Genomic DNA, 19,387 nt, shown 5'->3' on the forward strand with positions numbered 1-19,387 from the left:
TTATATTGTGGTTTCTTTTTAATCTAGTGTGTTGTCACCATATTATAAACATTGACTTGTTTGAACCCAGATAACAAATTCAATAAAATATTACAAAAGCTTACATGATCTCCACTTCAGGAAGGAAGGAACATAAATAAATAATGGTATTTCTAATACAAAGTTTCTAACAGCACTGCAAAACTCTCAAAATTCTTTATCTTTGCTAATTAAATTGTCGTTCACTTAATGTACTAGAATTAGAAAACTTTTGGCTATATATAACAGGGATAGGAATGTGGACAGTGAAATATATAGGAGGAGTAGGGCTGGAGACTACAACTTGACCTTCCAGAAGGCCACAAGAGGCTATTAAGTGATACTGTGTGTGGTGTCCCTGAAAGGCGTGGGGAGGGGATTGAGGGGAGGATGATTAAGGTAGACTTAGAAGCAGGAGACTACTATCTGTGCACTTAATACCACTCCATCTCCTGGCTAAAATTACACTAATGAAAGCTATTGATTTTGCCTCCAAAATGGAGAAGCTTCATTTTGATGCACTATGGAAACTCATTATCCACTCCCGGTATACAGTATAGTTGTGACGGTGTTTGGGTCAAGTTTGTTGCTGTCTTAAACCAATGTGCAATGCATTCCTGAACTTCTGGTTGAACTATTAAAAATTTCATCCACCTATTCACTCACTCACAAATGCATATTGGCTCTTATGCATTTTATGCATCTATAATAAAACAAAAAGTCAACGTTTGCTTGGAGATCAAGACTTTCCTCGTTATCGTAGGCTTTGAATGTCACTGGAAATCAGCAAGAAACCCTAAGAAGATATACAAAAACATTTTATTGCAGATTTATAACAACTTGATTATTAGAAATCTCACTTCTCACTGTTTTGTGAATTGAATTCTAGAAATAAGTAGCCTATGATTGACAAAAAGAAATAAAAACAATCATGTTGTCGGTATTATAGAGTCATTGTGGATGAGATGGGCAGTTGTAAACATTTATTTAATAAATAAATAATATAAATATTTTAGTTACAGAAATACAAATATTTGTGGATATGTTTTATATGTTTGTTTGGTCATAAAGAGGATCTGAATAGGACGTACTGAAAACTCATTTATTTATTTCTCAAATTTGGAGACCCCCTATCTTTATCATGGAGCAACTCACTGTATTGGAAGCACATGACAACTATCTGACAAATATCATCTAATCTAAATACATCATCCTAATCATCTTTTATTTTTCACTCTGGGGATATAAGATAAGAATAGACATTACCAAATCTTACCTCATACATTCTAATACTCGGCTTCATAAGAATCACTGGGTCCAAGACCGACAGAGGAAATCCATCCTTTAGTTTTACTTAATAAAGCATAGAAAAAAAGAGAGAAAGAAAAATATTCAGAGTACGGTAGTTATGACCAGGTTTTGCAATTGCATGCATTCCTTAATCTAAAAGCTGAATATGTTGTATATTATTGATCAAATGTGAATATTTTAACATTTATTTCATTTTTTATTCAGCAAAAAGTAATTTATACTTTCTTAAAGAAGTTTAATATATCTCATTTTAAAGACAGGAAAGAAAGGCACTGAGATAAACTTTTTTTTTTTGCAGTTGTTATGCTGTATTTGGATTCCACTGACTTTGATTGTGAATACAAAAGTACTTACACTGTAGGTAGTAAGGTACTGATCACATGAATGGTTATTCTGAGTAACTGTTATGCAGGGATTAAAACCTAAGCTATACAACAGATACATTTTAACCACAAGGCTTAGAACTTCTTGATTAGCCTCGCTATTCTGGTATTGGATTTTAACTTTGTTTATGGCCATACTGGCTGGAATTTACCGGAATTTATGTTTACAAGTCTTTAATATATTTGAACCTGGCTTAGAAACAAAAGTAATCAAAGAAACAGAAATTTAGAGAAAGAAAGATGAAGCTATGCTTACAATTGACTGCTGGAATTATTCCTGTTCGTAAAATGTAAGACAAGAAATTATCCAGAAGTGAAGCCTGCAATGTAAAACAAAGGTTAACTTTTCTTCAGTAAGAGAACTGGGATGACCGTGTTTAAACAGGATTATTTATTTTTATCAATATATCAATGGATGATATATTCCACCAGCAAAGTGACCTAATGTTATATACAGAAAGCAATTTTCTAAGTTTCCTAATAATTTCTAATGTAGACTGAAAATTATTTGCTTCCCATTTTTGCAGCCTTTCCCTAAACCCTATACAATATTATATTTGCACATTATTTTATTTGCATTTTTTATTTAATAATATTTCTCATAAACTTTATGTTCTACTATTTGTTGCAATAATTTACACATTACTGAAAGAAATTATCTTGAAAATGAAGCATCAACTTCTTATGGAAGAAAATGCAAATTCCCAGCCTGAAGCATGCTGCTGAATCTCAAGAATTGTATAAAATGTCTCTATGTGTATCTGTCTCTGTGTGTGTCTGTGTCAGAAGGACCCTCAAGGTGGAGGATGTCACAAACAGTTCAGTGAAGAGTGAATATACTCAATAATAATACAACAATACTAACTACCTGTAGAAAGATAGAAAATGGGAAACTGTGAAGAGATTCTAAATGCAGAATCTAAGAATGGTAACTGGTAGAATTCCCCTCAGTCCTTTGTCTCAAAAATTCCTTTTTCATTTTTAGATATAAAACACTATATAGTGAAATAGTTCTCAAGAAAACAATAGGGGAAGGGGACAATCATACTGAAATATTATTGGAAAGAAAGTTAAAATTAAAGGAAAAGAAAAAATAATGGGATCAATCACCAGGACAGCCTATTTTATAGAATTTAATAGTTCTATGAAGAAAATTTAAAAGGTGAAATATGGCAATATGCTTTCTAAGCCATTCAGTTCTATCTGCTATAAGTTGCACCTGCTTATTTTTCCTAGAGGCTGAAATTTACCTCAAAGAGGCCAACATTGGAATGAACCAGGGAGATGTGGAAACTGCAAAAAAAGAAGGCATAATCAGAGATTACTATACATGACCAAGATAGTAATGTCGGTGTGGCGTTGCTGATGGGTTGTTGGTCTTGAATAAGAAAAATTGGGGCTCAGATTTCTCTCAATGATCTTAATCACTCACATTGGGGCAATCCACACTCCCTGTTTGCTCAGGTGTGAGGACAACCCACCCATTGTTTCAAGAGAGTAGGCAGATGCGGTATCACCTCTACCCACCTCTAGGCTGCTGGTAAGGCAAGCTCACCCCATGTTCTGGACTTTTAAAATAGATTCAGCAGAGGGAGGATGGCATCTTGTCCCTTCTTCTGTTTTTTTCCCTTCAAACAGGGAGGTTCTTACTCCCATGTTTTCGCTGGCTAAAATTGAGTTTTGTCAAGTTTCCCCTCTGAGTCCCTTGAACTGTTTTTTAGAGGTTTGTAATGGAATAGTGAAATGTGGGAGATTCCTTTATGTCTATCTTAAAGGTATATTTTAAAGATATGGGTATCTGGGTATAACTGAAGAAAGTTCAGCATTGTACAGGATGGAAACCATAAGTTTATTTTTCATAAACAGTAAAAATCTACTGGCAATTGTATCTTACTGTTAAATTCACAACTGTGTTGGGTACTATCACAATTTCTCCAGTGTTCAGTAATGATTTTTTATACGCAGTCTTTCCCATTTATACAGCCATACAGCCAGATCCAATCCTGGAATTTTGAGTCCCTTTCTAAGCAATCAAGACATGTGCATTTTCCTTGATAAGAGCTAAAGTGATTCATCATGATTCCGTTTGAAAGAGGAGATAAAATATGAGTTGGCCATAATACTCCATGTATATTGCAAAAGCTTCTTTCCTACGTTTACATCTTCGATTACTCTCTCTCAACCTGATGTACTCCATTTCACAAATACAGCTCCATAATACAATTGCAGCATGACCTTTTAATATTTTATATTTATTTTAAGCTGCCATACTTTTAAATACTAGATCAATCAATTTAAGCAGCTTTTGGGATACAATGGATTAAAAATCTAACAAAGGTTTTTACCTGCTCAAGCACAATGTAGTTAGCAACTTCCGGTTAAATATAAACAAATCTGCATGAGTTCTGATTGTCTGTGAAAATGAAATGTTACTATATAGTAAGTAATTCTTTTACAGTTAGACAGCTGCTGAAATAGTATCTGAGAAAGACATTGGGATTTGAGACAAAGTGATGTTGCTAGAAAATGGTTGGATAAGAGACAGCATAGCCCCCTGCTAAATACTGGATGGAACAAGAGGCTCTGATGTGACCCTTTCTAGTTTCTTGGACTATAAATGAGATGGTGAGAGAATTGCACTTTCAGACAGGCAAGATTGAGGTCTGTCTTACCAGGTAGATCAGACAGGAAACACAATCAGATAAGATAATTTTACTTTATTGTAAAGCTACATTAATAGAATCTTGCAACTCTGAAAATTCCTTCCTTCTTTCTAGAGTTCCTGCTGGCTTCCCAATTTACTTTGGCTATTGACTGCTTGCAGGGAGAAAATCAACCAGTCCAAGCCTGCCAGGCAGGTAAGTGCTGCTATCAGGTGGGAGAGGAAGTGAAAATATGTGTGGATGTGCTGGTTAGGAGGAAGGATATTTGAGAGTGCATGAGAGGTGCCATGTGGGTCAGGAAAGATATACAGGTGTGCACGAGAGATTCCAAATAGGTTGGTTCGGATAAATGAGGGGGATGTCATGAGTCAGGAAATGTGCACAGAGATGCATGAGAGGTACCATGCAAGTGGGGTAGGGCATGTGAGGGTGTGTGTGGCATGGATCAAGAAAGGTGCCATGTGAGTCAGGGACTGCACACTGGGGAAGGGTATTGGCTGGGAAGGATGCAGAAGGATACATAAGAGGTGCATTTAGATTGGGGAAGATGCATGGGGAACAAAGAAAACGCACGGAGGTCCCTTCCCTTCCCTTCCCTTGTGCTGCTGCCAGGTAGAGTAGGGGCTGAGAAATTGCAAGAATGGCTGGGAAACTGTCACAGAATGGAATGTTGATAACGAAGGTCATGTGACTACAGCAGCAGCCTGGCAACTCAAGCAGCCAAACTTTCTCAAATTTCATTTCATTTTATTTGGAGATGTAAAATGAAAACAATTGCTATTAATAGCATGCACCTTTTCAGTGACTTTTGATTAATATAGTCAGAAATAAGCCAGTTGTTTTGAACTTTTAACTTTCATGAGGGCAAATGAGTTAAAAAACTAAAGTTCTAATCTAAAACATCTGGGTTACCTATAGCCTATCCTTAGAATAGAGTTAGATTTGAGATGGATCAGGGAACTATTTTACAGCCAGCATCCAAGCATGGGGGCTCTTAACAGTCTCAGTAAGATGGCTTATAACTTCACATATTCCTACAAACAGGTCTAGAAAGAATTGGATAGTGTAAGACTTACTACATTCAAGGTGAACATGGATTCGGTGGTTGAGTTTGGCATTTTTGCCAATACTTCCATAGAAGCAGAAAACTCCAGAATAGATTTATTGTCATGCAGACTAATCACAGGTGCATCAATGATTCTTATGTTCATAATTACTGGAAGTGGCTTTGGATAAATATGAGCTATCTGTAGAGTTTAAAAGCAGAAACCAAGTTTCAGAAAAATTTAAACAGGGTTTTAAAAATGCAAACAGCAAGTTTCAAAGAGATAAAAAAACACTTACGGTAGGAATGATGCTCTCCAATTCATCTGTGGTTAACTTTAAATAAGAAGAAAGCTGTAAAATGAAATGACGTGTTAGGTTATCTTACAAAAATTATGTGCCTTTATATGGACTTAATTATCTGGAGAGACAATGGTCTCCTTTTCACCTATGTAATGTGTTCCAACAGGGGCTGGACAGGTCAATTATTTACCAGGGTGTTTTAATTTACTGTAGCCCCCTAAATTAACTTCTCTGTTTTTAAAAAGAATGTTCTGATTCAATTTTCTTACTAGCAAATAGAGTTTGCTAAACCTTTGTTCAAAAATACTTCTATTTAATAGAAGCCTTTAGTACATATGATAGCCATAAGCAAATTAAGCCTGCAGAATATTATTTCTATTTCCATTTGAAGGTGGAAAATGTAATTAGCAAGGAAAGGAAGGGGGGGGGAGAGAAAGATGGATGAACAAAGATGAATTTGGAGGGAGCCTTGTGTATAACCCCCAGATTCTTAGCTGTTTTTAAATTAAATTCAGAAATATTAAGGTATAGGAGTTATTAAATAGTTCTGTACTAAGAGTTCCACAAATGAAAGCAAGTCATTAGATCCCACCCCAACCTCAAGATATTACTAAAGATTAAAGCTTGATGCCTTTTGAAATTCCTTTGAACATCAGCCAAGAGGTGCTGTATGATCTGTCATTTGACAGAATACACTTCTAAATAAATAGATGTTTGGAATTGCAATTTTCAGAATCTATATGCTTCAGAATGTAGTTGCCATAGAAAAAAATTCCAGAGGGTTAATAGAGTATGTCTATACAAAGCCAAGATATCAGACAGGTGTGAAGGAAAAAAATGGCTCATATTACTAAGAACTGTTTGCAACTCCTAGAAGCCATTTAAGGGATGCTTCTGAATCCATTTTTCCATGACAAATCCCTTCTTCAGTCAGTTCTCTTTGGCAAGATGAAGTCCTTCTCTTCATTAATTCCTATCTCGTGCAGCCTTATGAACTGTTGACCTGAAGGACCATCCACTCAGTCTTGATTAGACAGAAACTATATCTATGTGATATTTAGTATCCCTACTGTCAATACTTAACTTGTTTCTCTTGCCTTTGTTCCCAGCTACCGGTATTTTCAGGCTCCAATTTGAAGGTGTCATAACAAGGACAAACAAGGTGTCATAACCCCAGCCCCAGCAACTGAAGTCTCACTCACTCATGAACTGGAGAGAGGATGAAGCAGTTGTAGGATTCAATTTTTTTTACTACCGGTTCTGTGGGTATCGCTTTGTGGGTGTGGCTTGGTGGGCGTGGCAGGTAAAGGATACTGTAAAATCTCCATTCCCTCCCCACTCCAGGGGGAAATCCCCATTCCCTTCCCATCAGCTGGGACTCGGGAGGCAGAGAATAGATGGGGGCAGGCCAGTCACAGGTAGTATTTACCGGTTCTCCGAACTACTCAAATTTTCCGCTACCGGTTCTCCAGAACTGGTCAGAACCTGCTGAATACCACCTCTGGGATAAAGGCAAAGCCACCAAAATATAACAGAAAACAGGCTTCACTTGAACATGTTTGTATCATGATTAGTTGCAAGTAGAAAGAAAGGCCTATAGTAAACTATGTCAAGGAGAAGGCTGGTCTTGGGCAGGATTTTAAATGGCAGACTAATACATAACCTCCCTTTCTTTAAAACATAGTGTTTTGCACTTACCATTTCTTCTTGCTCATCAGAGATGTTAAAAGCACCAGAAGTATAGTAAGCTAGTGAAGCAGACTGCAAAAAATATTCTGAGATTCCTATATAGAACATAGAGTTGTTCTCATTCAGAAGAACAAAGGGAGTTGGCTTGAAGGGGGGCTCTGTGATTTCTTCCACTGGATAGACTGTTCCCTGAAAAGAATTTTAGAAGTGATAAGATATAGCTTGCAAATTTTGGCCTTTAAAATAAGTTTTCAGGGAACTAGATCATTGAAATGCATCCTTAAAATTAAGAGCATATGATATATGGTCAGAGTACACTTCTAGAACCCTAAACATGGGAAACTCAAAAGTCAAACTTTAAAAAACAAACAAATAAACTGTGACTTACAGATGTTCCTGAAATCTTGGACTATTTTAGCTTCAAAACTGTTGCCACTGGCTAGAGTAGCAATATCATTTAGACTCATATACCACTTCATGGTGTTTTTAAAGCTTTCTCTAAGCAATTTACAAAGTCAGCATCTTGCCCCCAACAATCTGGGTCCTCATTTTACCCACATCGGAAGAATGGAAGGCTGAGTCAACCTTGAACCTGGAGAGATTCGATCTGCCAAACTGCAAGCTAGCAGTCATTACTGCATTCTAACCACAGCACCACCTTGGCTTACAGAGTAGGAAAACATAGGTGCAGCAAAAATAGCACTAATATATTTCAATATCTTTTTGATATGGTTTGTCATCAAAGTTATTGCTGAGACAAAATGATGCTTATTCCTTCAAGTGAATAACAGAGATATCATAATACAATTTCAGAAAATGTACATTATAAATAGATTAGACTTTACCTTTAAATCCAAGTTAATTGATGTTTCCAAGATAGTTGAAGAGTTTATCAGGGAATAGTCTATTACTGCAAAGTTACCAATCTGAGCTTGGACTGTTGGGATATGGGATAAAATTGTCAGGATTAGACAACGATGCTTAATGACAATAGGCAGGATGCAAACTAATCCTGATAATGAAAACAAAAGCGATGGTACTAGCACAAGAGACTGCTTGAATAGTTACATAGATAGTGAAAAGCTATATTTTCAACATAACCCTAAGCATGTTTACTCAAGTATAAGTTTGCAAAATTTATGTATTTCTGCCTTATAAGTTCATTTAGCATCAACCATAATTTTGGTCTTTTTGAGACCAGAATCCTCCAGAATGTTCTATCAGAACAAGCCATCTCTCATTCACCATCTAACTCATTTTTCTGTGCATTGAAACAGGCTGAATTATATCTGGGCATTCATTCTCACTCTACAATTTTATGATTCTATAAAACAAGCACCAATTATTATATTTGTAATTATACAAAAGTAACATTCTAGTCATCATTTTTCTTTTCAGAAACTCAACAATAGCATTTGTGAAACTATTCCATCATTAGTTTACTAGAACTGGAAGGTTTCATAAAACTAAAATCATTAGCTCATTTTGCCAAAACAACCCAGAAAATATACCTGGATATTGGTTGAAGTCTTTATTAATCTTTTGGATCATAAAATTCATTTGCGGACACAACTATAGAAATGCAAGCAAAAATTATTATTCTAGTCAATGTTTATTTATATGTTAGTAATACGATATTCCCAAGACTTCATAAATCTGTATATCTATACTTATATCTTGATTTATCCTGTATTTGAAGAATAATGATTTTAAAAATCTATCCATAATTGAATACATTTGTTGTAGTTAATTAAATACATAACTGGTACTATAAATCTTATTCTAAATGCTTTGTCCCTTGTCAATGAAATCTATAGAAACCAAGCAAAACAGAATGTTTCTGAAAAATAGCCAAGTATGGCCCCAGATATCTTTCAAAAGGAAGCAAGCTCTGGAGCATCTGCTTTAGTAAACTGAATACATTCATTCATTGAGTGTCTCACTATAGTCAGAGAGACTTTATTTAAGCAGAGAATATAATGTACAACAGCAATCCATAAATCAAAAATGATAATGATTCTGATGATTATGGAGCTGATAAATATCCCAAATGAGATATTTAGAATATTTCAAGTGATTTATTTTGAATGTCTGATCTCATCTTCTTATTGCATTCTTTGACAAAGTGACAAAAGTAGTGGACCAGAGGAATACTGTTGATATAATTTACTTGGACTTCAGTAAGGCATTTGATAAAGTAGACCATAACCTACTACTAAAGTAGAAAAAATTGGGTTAGACAGCATCACCACCAGATGGATTCGTAATTGGCTGACCAACCGCACTCAACGTGTAGTTCTCAATGGAACTGCATCTACATGGAGGGAAGTATGCAGTGGAGAACCCCAAGGCTCTGTTTTAGGCCCAGTACTTTTCAACATCTTCATCAATGACTTGGATGAGGGGATAGATGGGGAACTCATCAAATTTTCAGATGACACCAAGCTGACAGGTATAGCCAACACTCCAGAAGATAGGCTTAAGATACAGAAGACTCTTGACAGACTTGAACTTTGGGCCCTATCTAACAAAATGAAATTCAATGGTGAAAAAAGTAAGGTTCTACATTTAGACAAGAAAAACAAAATGCACAGGTACAGTATATGTGGTACTTTGCTCAATAGTAGTAACTGTGAGAGGGATCTTGGAGTCCTAGTGGACAACCATTTAAATATGAGCCAGCAGTGTGCAGCAGCTGCCAAAAAAGCCAACACAGTTGTAGGCTGCATAAAGGGATAGAATTAAGATCATGTGCAGTGTTAATATCACTTTATAATGCTTTGGTAAGACCACACTTAGAATACTGCATTCAGTTTTGGTCACCAAGATGTAAAAAAGATGTTGAGACTCTTAGAAAGAGTGCAGAGAAGAGCAACAAAGATGATTAGGGGACTGATCTGGAGGCTAAAACATATAAAGAATGGTTTCAGGAACTGGGTATGTCTAGTTTAATGAAAAGGACTAGGGGAGATATGATAGCAGTATTCTGATATCTCAGGGGTTGCCACAAAGAAGAGGGGGTCAAGCTATTCTCCAAAGCACTTGAGGGCAGGACAAGAAGCAATGGGTGGAAACTAATCAAAGAAAGAAGCAACTTAGAACTAAGGAGAAATTTTCTGACAGTTAGAACAATTAATCAGTGGAACGACTTGCCTCCAGAAGTTGTGAATGCTCTAACACTGGAAGTTTTTAAGAAGATGTTGGATAACCATTTGTCTGAAGTAGTGCCGGGTTTCCTGCCTAAGTAGGGGGTTGGATTAGAAGACCTTCAAGGTCCCTTCAAACTCTGTTATTCTATATTCTACATTCTGATATAGTATATATGTAATGAAAATAAAGACAAGATAATATTTGCTATAGATGTTTTAAATAAATAACAACATGTACAGTAATTTAAAATACATTGACCCTAATTTCTAAGCCACTGAAGGGTCCTTATCTTCCTGTTCTACCATCTGACCTGAGCAAAATAAATCATGGCTAATTTTTTTATACACACACACACACACACACACACACACACACACACACACAATGTACAGATGAATATAAATCCCATTTATTCAAATGAACATTAAACAGCCTTATGAAAGAATTCATTGCCACATTAAACTATCTTTTATGATTTTTAATTGGTTAGTTCTGAAAATGTCTTTGTGGTAATTTGTGCACATATATGGTACACAACTTGCAAACTGCAAAGTACTTATAATCAGTGGGGGGATTCAGCCAGTTTGCAGAATTTTGGGAGAACCCGTTGTTAAATTTCTGAGCAGTTTGGTGAATTATTTGGTTCACAGTTTGGAAGAAATCATTAGGGTAGAGAATCGGTTGTTAAATTATTTGAATCCCACCAATACTTAAAACATTTTTGCACGTATTAAGGCTTTTGTTATTTACTTTAATAAACACATTTTTAGAAGAAATTGGATTCAGGAAGAAAACATTATGAAATAAATCCTTGTGGCTTACATTTGTGGCCAGCATGTTACAGAGAGATGTTACCAGAGAAGCAGTTGAGTATGTATACAACCATCTGAAAAAAAAGCAAGAATGTTAACTTGTGTTAATTAAATTTTCTGTGTGTGCATCTATTGTATGGGGAAATCAATCTTGATATTAGCTAGATGTTTAAACAATTCTAGATTTTTAAAACTGATATTGAAGTCCTGCACCAGTTTTCTACTAAATGTTTCCAAATTTTTAATTAGAATATTTATTGCAAATAAATCTGAAAGGGTTTTCTACAGGGAGAAACTGGTGGTATACGTTCGAGGTTGCAACTATGACTTATATTTCCTGATGCTTATTAAAATCATTAGACATATTTTTCCTTCTTAATCAAATGAATCACCTGTATTTATTCAGTCAATTATGCTGAACCATCAAAAGTGATCCTCAATAATGTACAGTAATTCCTAGGCTGGCTTTTTGTAGTATTATGGAATATTTTATTTCAGTGGTGAGATTCAATATTTTTTATTATCGGTTCTGTGGGCGTGGCTTGGTGGGTGTGGCTTGACTTGGTGGGCATGGCAGAGGAAGGATACTGTAAAATCTCCCAACGGGAAGGTTACTGCAAAATCCCCATTTCCTCCCGATCACCTGGGACTCGGGAGGCAGAGAATAGATGGGGTGGAGCCAGTCAGAGGTGGTATTTACCAGTATTTTGAACTACTCAAAATTTCCGCTACCAGTTCTCCAGAACTGGTCAGAGCCTGCTGAACACCACCTCTGTATTATTTGTATTATTTGTAATGGTAAAAGCTACACATATCAGTGTTTAAAAACTGATAATCAAACTGTTTTAGGGATCCTAAAGTCAATACTTGCAAATATACTTCTTAATTAGTACATTTTCCACTGTACCTATAAGATTGATTCAATGTGATGTCCATATCGTCTACATTTCCTTTACAGCTCTCAAGCAACAATTTTAAATGACCGAATACATTCTGAGACACTTTTACAATTGCTGTGATATTTACTCCTGAAATGAAGACAGCCCCACTTCCGGAATCTTTGCTGTGGACAATAAAACACAAATGCTCATTTTATTCTCTTGTTCTCAAGAAAATGCCAGGATTGCTTTAGAATTAAATAACAAAATAACCATTCAGATATAATATATACACAACATATAATATATAATATACATGTCTAATAATCAAAGTAAAAATACATGTTTCTATAAGAATATCAGATCTTAATCATCAAAAATTAAAAGTTCATTTTTATCTTTCTCAAATAGGAAATTCAAAAGGGATCTCCAAATAGAAACAAAGCAAGATAAGGGTTTGTCTTTCATCAAAGTTGTCAGTTTGACATCTCTGCCAGTTCCATTAATTCCACAATCCACTCTTCAGTTGTGGCAATTTGTATATCTTTCCACTTCTGATTGCTTAAATTGTATATTTTTATATGGTGTTTCTGCTTTTTTGTTTTAACCTTAGACTAAGGGGTTCCTATATTATATATTTCAGTATCTATACTGAAGAAAGTCAGAAATTAACTTTTTCTTTTTAATTTTCTTGTTGTTTCTTCTTTCACTTTGCCCTCCCATTTTTCCTTTTATTTTATATTTTATTTCTCTTTAAAATGTAATAAAGTTAATAAAAAAGAAAATGCCAGGAAAGGTTTTGCTGAAGAACGTGAAGGTGGGTTCTTTTTAGCAAGCAATATAGCTATTTTTTTGAAAGCCTGCCTTAAAGATTCATTACAACTTCAGACATTTCTTGCTGACATCTCTGGATAGCACTAAATTATGGAAAGTTGATGCAAAATCTAAGTTATGCCTAATACACCAGAAGTACCTACCAGAAAAGCAATTCCACCCACTCAAAAGAATGTACAGGTAGTCCTCAATTTATGACCACAGTTAAGCCCAAAATTTCTGTTGCTAAGTGAGGCATTTGTTAAATTTTGCCCCATTTTACCACCTTTCTTACCATAATTATTAAGTGAATCACAGCAGTTGCTAAAGTTAATAACCAGATTGTTAAGTGAATCTGGCTTCCCCATTGACTTTGCTTGTCAAAGGTGTAGAAGGTGATCACATGACCCTGGGACACTGCAAGTGTCATAAATATGAGACAATTGCTAAGCATCTGAATTTTGATCATGTGACCACAGGGATGTTGCAATGGTCGTAAGTGTGAAAAATGGCCGTAAAGTACTTTTGTCAGTGCCTTTGTAACTTTGAATGGTCACTAAATAAACTGTTGTAAGTTGAAGTCAACCTGCAACCTTCTGAAATTTATTCAGTGGGTATATACCAGTGGTGGGTCCGTGATACTGAAGACTGACAAGAACAGTCATCTTCCTTCTGTAAGTTGCTCTTTTATTGTTTTTGTACTTATTTTAATCTTATTGTAGTTCATCCATTGGGGCAAAGAATTCAGTGACATCGTCTTGGCCACTCCCACCCAGTCACATGGCCGGCAAACCACTTCCACCCGGTCATATGGCCAGCAAGCCACTCCTACCTGGTCACATGGCCGGCAAGCCACTCCCACCAGGTCACATGGTCAGCAAGCCACTCCCACAAAGGAGGCCACACCCACAGAGTAGGTTCCAAAAAAATTTGAAACCCACCACTGGTATATACGTACAGTATCTGCATTCTTACAAAATTGGTTGTATTTTAGGCAGGATAAGATCATTGTCTTTGGTTGAAGATGCTGAGGGCAGCGAGATGCAGCTGCTCCCTTTAACTGCTTGCTTTCCTTACTTCCTGAATCTCCCTATTTTCTATGTGATCCAGGATAAAAGTATCTTTTTAATTAATCGTGAGTTGTCCTTTTCCTGCAAAGATTTAGAAGTTGCAGTTTTTTAGGCATAAAATTTGTCTAAATATGTATTTCTTCAAGAGGCAAGATAAGACAAACCCCCATAACTTTAACCTTAGACTGTCTACTGTTGACCTCATCCCATTCCTAAGACGTCTGTAAGGAGCGTGCATAAGTGCACCAACGTGCCTACCATCCCTGTCCTACTGTCCCCACTTATTCGTATCCATTTCCTGTATTCATAATCATGTTTATACGTATATCTGTTATCTTATACAAGCTTGATAAATTAAATTAAATTAAATTAAAATTAAAGTTTTTATCCCTTTGCAACACCCTTCAATGAACTCAAGATAAAGCACATAAACCTAGTTTTTTAAAATTTATTTTGCAATATTGGTGAATTTTTAAAATTAAAATATAATAATGCGTTTGTGGTTGTCTTGTATATTCACGGTACTTTCACCATTCTGCCTTGACAATGTCCCTCCTGATTCAAACAGCCACTTTGGGGAACATTTTTTGACAGGAGCACAATGGAATAAAAGACTTGCCTTTCCACCTCCTCCTTCTGGGACTGTTATGCGTGCTTTATAAAATGTGTGCAAGCATTTGAATTTGTAAAGCTGACATGATATTAATGTCTTGCCTTCATTATTCCACTTACAATAGCCAGGTCTCCACGCTCCAATCCGCAGTGGCAATTGCTGAAGCATTTTCAACTAATAGTTTAATCCCAGTTCCAGAGATGAGAGACAAGGATGTATTGGGGAATTCCATGTTATTAATTCTTATCCTGTCAAACACCAAAATTATGTTAGCTTGATTTAAACCACAATCCATGAACATAGGTAAGACTAGCAGGAATAGTATAACCCACCATCCAATTTCTGGTGAAACACTAAGCACCTACAGATTTTGTATCATCCACTTATATCTGTTTTTCCAAGCATTGCAGAACTCACTGGACTCTACATGTGACTTTTTTTAGATGATACTAACCAAGCTACATTTATTTATTTTATTATATTTAAGTGTTGTATCACTTTAATATATTTGTTTATTATATTTGTATACTGCCAAGCTTAGAAAATGACTTTGTGATATTTGCCCTATAACTTTATAAAACAAAGATAACACACACTTTTTTTTCACAATATCACAAATGAATTTAGAATCTATTGAGATTCTAAATTATCCAGGTCATGCTTGTCCCAAAGGTGTTCTTCATAAGGCAGCTGGACATTCCTGAGTTGTTCATGTGATGGGTAATGTTGCTGACCACAAGAGCAAAAAAAACCCACCAAGAAAGCCCAGTTGTTTTTTGAAAAGCACATTTGGGTCACAGTATCACAGGTAAGATGCTGATGATTCACTTCCCAAAGAGTCTTTTAAAAAAACCCTCTTGGTTTCAAGTTTCCAGAAGACCACTTATAATTCAACCAGGATATTTAGAAAATGCTGCCCTTGGGGACCCATCACTTGATAGGTTTTTTGGTATATTCTTAAGCAGTTGGACATATTTGTGAAATAGAATAACTAGGCCTTCTATGTTCAGTGCCTGAATATATATTGCTCTGTGTTGTTGAACGTAAGGCTAAACTTGCTCTGTTAGTGACTCAAACATGGCAGCAGTTTAATCTTCTACCATCCTTTGAGATTATTGGCTTAGTTTTATAGAGACTAGAAATGGCTGTTGAACCTTGCCCATAATAGAATGATAAGAGAAGCACATTATTAAATTGGGCTATATGAAACATTAATCAGAAACTGGGAGATGACTACAACATAGCCATACTAGGTAAAAGGTAACATAGCCATACTAGGTAATCTCTTCAATTGGAAACCAGATTCCAATAAGTGCAGAAAGAACGCCTTCATTCATTCACCCATTTCAAAACTCAAGGTGAAAAAAAAAGGAATCAATTGGGTTTTTTGGGTGTAGTAAAGAACCGGAACTTTGAGAAATCTGTATTAAAAAAGTGCTTGCTCCCAGATAGGGTTGTGAAATTAATGAGGTGTATACTGCCTAAGAGGGATAGAAAACCATTGGAAATACTTAACACTGAGCTATACTAAAGGGCCCTGTTATGAGAACATTTCTTACTTTGAAATTGCATATTTGAGTGCAAATAACCCATATGTAGAGTCTCCATTCCAGTCTTCAAAGGTCTTTTCTTTTAATTTCTGCTTCAGAAGCTTTACTCCAAATTGATTACCTATAAGCATACAACATACATGTACACTGAAATAGTAATTTATATAAATTTGTGTTACTCCTGATTCTGCTTCTATGTTTTTATCAGCCTGGAGTGGTTGCTAGGAATGACTTACTGCATTTTAAGTTACTAAAGTATTTTGAAAATGCCTTGGTCCATCCTATGCAGAATACTATTAAAGATCTCCTAATAGTGATTGAGGGCCATGCATTATTTTATTATTGAATAATATAGTGACACAAAAGTTTGGATAGTGGATATTGCAGTAATGGAAGCAGAAGAAAAAGAAGTGAAGGAAATCACAAAATACAGAGGTTTACAAGGAAAATAAACAACTGTGGCAAAAGAAAGCAAAGAGAGTACTAATAGTAATAGGTACTTTGGGTGCAATACCAAAACAGTGGATGGCCACTGTTATTATTAAAATTACGTATATGCTGCCAATTTCACCAAGGTTAAATCAACCACTTGAACATTATCACCATCACCAATGCAAAATCACCATCGATCAATTGCAAAAAACAGCTTTACTTGCTGCAATGATACCTTTAAATAACATCTGCCTATCCCACATCTTCGGAAAGGACTCAATAGGTCGATAAAAATGTCAAATCCAGCCTAACATCTTACTGATTATTATAACCAATTATTATATCCCACATTTCTTGTAAGAACTCAGAGGAAATTTCCTCTTAAGGGGAAGATACATTATTTATTAACCTTGACTGGTACAATCAAGGTTGGCATTTGGGTCAACATCTTGATTAAATGTCCTCTGGTACACTCATTCTTCTAAAGGTTACAATATAGTCATAATTCCAAATATTTCTTCCATACTCACCATAGTCCAATGCTTTTTGTGTGATTTTCACTTTGATTCCTGGGTGAGCCTCAAGAAGCAGGATGGATAAGCCCAAGATAAGGAAAGTGATAGAAACTTTCATTCTCTTTCTTCCCCTCTTCCTTCCTTTTTTCACAGAAATGTATAAAGGTAAATTAATTTTTTTAAAAATGTGGTGACTAAATACGTACTGTTTAACTATCTGATTGCACTCATTTAATTTTTTTCCAGAGGGAAAGAAACCTCCCATCCTTTAAAACTTAGCATCTTGGTCATGAAAAGGCAATTATAAAGATATGATTGTGAAGGCATTATGTATATTTACAGAATCATATTTTTGTTTAATAGAGCACCAAACTTTGGAATAAAATATTGACAATATTAAATCTTCCTTCATTTATAAGTGCTTATGTTGTTTTTATGACACTTTGCATACAGTGAAATGGAATCAGTGAACCCATTCTAATTTAGATTAGGTTGAAGTTAAACATCTCACAAAAATTAGCAATAAAATTATGCCCACTTGTAAATAGGCAAATTGACTTCCTTTCTAATGAAAATAAAGCTGACTGCTTTGATTGACAGTCAATTGTAAGTTAATTGAAGCAAGCCTTTATCAAACAGTAAAACCTTTGCTCAATATTATGCTGACAAGAGTATTTTGCTTTCAATAAAACTTATTCTCAGGTTAATATGCATCAGCGTCATTATTATAACTTCATATTTAGTGGGAATTAATACCACAATATCATCTTCTGCTGGTCAAATAACTACAGGGCAAAGAAGTAAATATCTTTGTGCTAGAACTTCAGTTTGAACTTTGAAACTTCTGGGCTGAGCTATGTTACCAGATCTGGGCCATGCCAACTTAGTTGACAGTTAGTTAGCAATAAAAAGACACAGAAAAGTCTAACTCACAAACCCTTTGGGTTTGCCATATGTGTAACTCCTAAACCCCTGTCTATAGGTATAAGGGCTTACATCATACACCTGTGTATAATATCCCTTTAACATAGTAATAATCCATTGCCTCTTTCACTGGAAGACTATTATAAATTCTCAAAACCTTTCCCATTAAACATGAGGCAATTCTGAACACCCATTCATTCTCAGACCATTTGCAAGAGGTTGTAATTTTTTCAAACATGTAAGTAAGCTAACTTAGTAAAGTAAGCTTCTATGTCTTCTTCCTCTGTCAATTTAGGGAGTTTTATATCTTTTATGTACCACCTCCCTTACTATATGTTCTGAAAATGCTAAAGGTGAATGTGACCCTTCTGGAAGTGTATCAGCTCCCCATCCTCTTCTCTTCTTGCTTCTCTTTTACACTTTTAACATTCTAGATCTAGACTCTTTCTGTCTCCCTCCAAAGTTGCTTTTTTAATTAATCAAAGCCTTTCTTCTTGCTGTGGCTTTAACACTTTTGTAATGGTATCAGAACCTAGCCCAGTTTCTGGTTGATCTGCTTTCTTCTTTTGTTTAATTCATTCATTCATTTTCATTTCAGTTTAATTACTGGTGTAGAGTGGATATATGTCCCTACAAAAGTCGTAATCTGTTTTAAGGGAGAATCTGTCTCTTCTGCCTTTTTACATGTCTGTTTGGCGTAGGCTCTAGTGAGATGTTTGGTTTCTGCAGCCAGGATGTTGGATACTGCTTGCAAAGCCTGAGCATTGCAAGGCCAAACTCCCTTCCTTTTGTCACCAAGGTTTGTTCTCTTTTCATGGAGTATTTAATGAATTCCTTGAGTTTAAGCCAATCCCACTTGTCCTTCTGTTGGATATCCACCACTATTACTTTCTCACAGGTTCTTTTAAGTATATCCAATTTAGTTGGGTCAAAACACCCAAGAGCCAGCACAAGTCCCTAGGCAACTATTCACAAGTTATTACTACTCACCCCTACTGTTCACCACTCCTACTACTCTAGTACTCCTTGTGAATCCTACTACTCCTAGTCCTGGTGAATACTGCTAGAGAAAAAACTCTCTCTTTCAATCTGCTTTACTTCCACACATTAACACACACCTTTTTGCTCTGTCTCTCTTCTCTCTCACAGACGTGACACCCCAGCTCTTCTCAGCACAGCTTTTATAGCTGCCCTGCCCTCTGGGGAGAAGTCTTAAAAG

At 35.7% G+C, this 19,387-nt stretch overlaps 1 protein-coding gene across 2 annotated transcripts; it reads right to left on the reverse strand.

Moving 5' to 3' along the window:
- BPIFC (BPI fold containing family C) lies at positions 1-19,387 on the reverse strand. 2 transcript variants are annotated; one of them, XM_081956707.1, is made up of 16 exons: positions 19,287-19,387; positions 17,260-17,385; positions 16,307-16,418; positions 14,867-14,995; positions 12,281-12,436; positions 11,384-11,447; positions 8,923-8,983; positions 8,257-8,348; positions 7,421-7,600; positions 5,720-5,773; positions 5,452-5,622; positions 4,058-4,125; positions 2,963-3,005; positions 1,969-2,032; positions 1,295-1,371; positions 1-814 (listed from the first exon to the last, which is right to left on the reverse strand). In XM_081956707.1, exons 2-16 carry the CDS (start codon positions 17,360-17,362, stop codon positions 773-775), a joined length of 1,416 nt encoding a protein of 471 aa, XP_081812833.1. In that variant the 5' UTR covers positions 17,363-17,385; positions 19,287-19,387; the 3' UTR covers positions 1-772. The 2 variants fall into 2 exon arrangements, with proteins under 2 accessions (XP_081812833.1, XP_081812832.1); XM_081956706.1 differs by having other exon boundaries at positions 5,452-5,618; positions 5,716-5,773.

This window comes from Natrix helvetica (genome assembly GCF_964273705.1).
Source record: "Natrix helvetica genome assembly, chromosome: 6".
NCBI classification, from domain to species: domain Eukaryota; kingdom Metazoa; phylum Chordata; class Lepidosauria; order Squamata; family Natricidae; genus Natrix; species Natrix helvetica.

What these genes read in the sequence shown, in the direction of transcription:
- BPIFC (XM_081956707.1), bottom strand. Translation starts at nt 17,362, where the DNA reads ATGAAAGTTTCTATCACTTTCCTTATCTTGGGCTTATCCATCCTGCTT. An exon ending in GTAACATGCTGGCCACAAAT is followed by an intron (nt 8,984 to 11,383) that starts GTAAGCCACAAG and finishes GCATTTCTATAG; the next exon opens with TTGTGTCCGCAAATGAATTT. An exon ending in AATAATTCCAGCAGTCAATT is followed by an intron (nt 1,372 to 1,968) that starts GTAAGCATAGCT and finishes TGCTTTATTAAG; the next exon opens with TAAAACTAAAGGATGGATTT.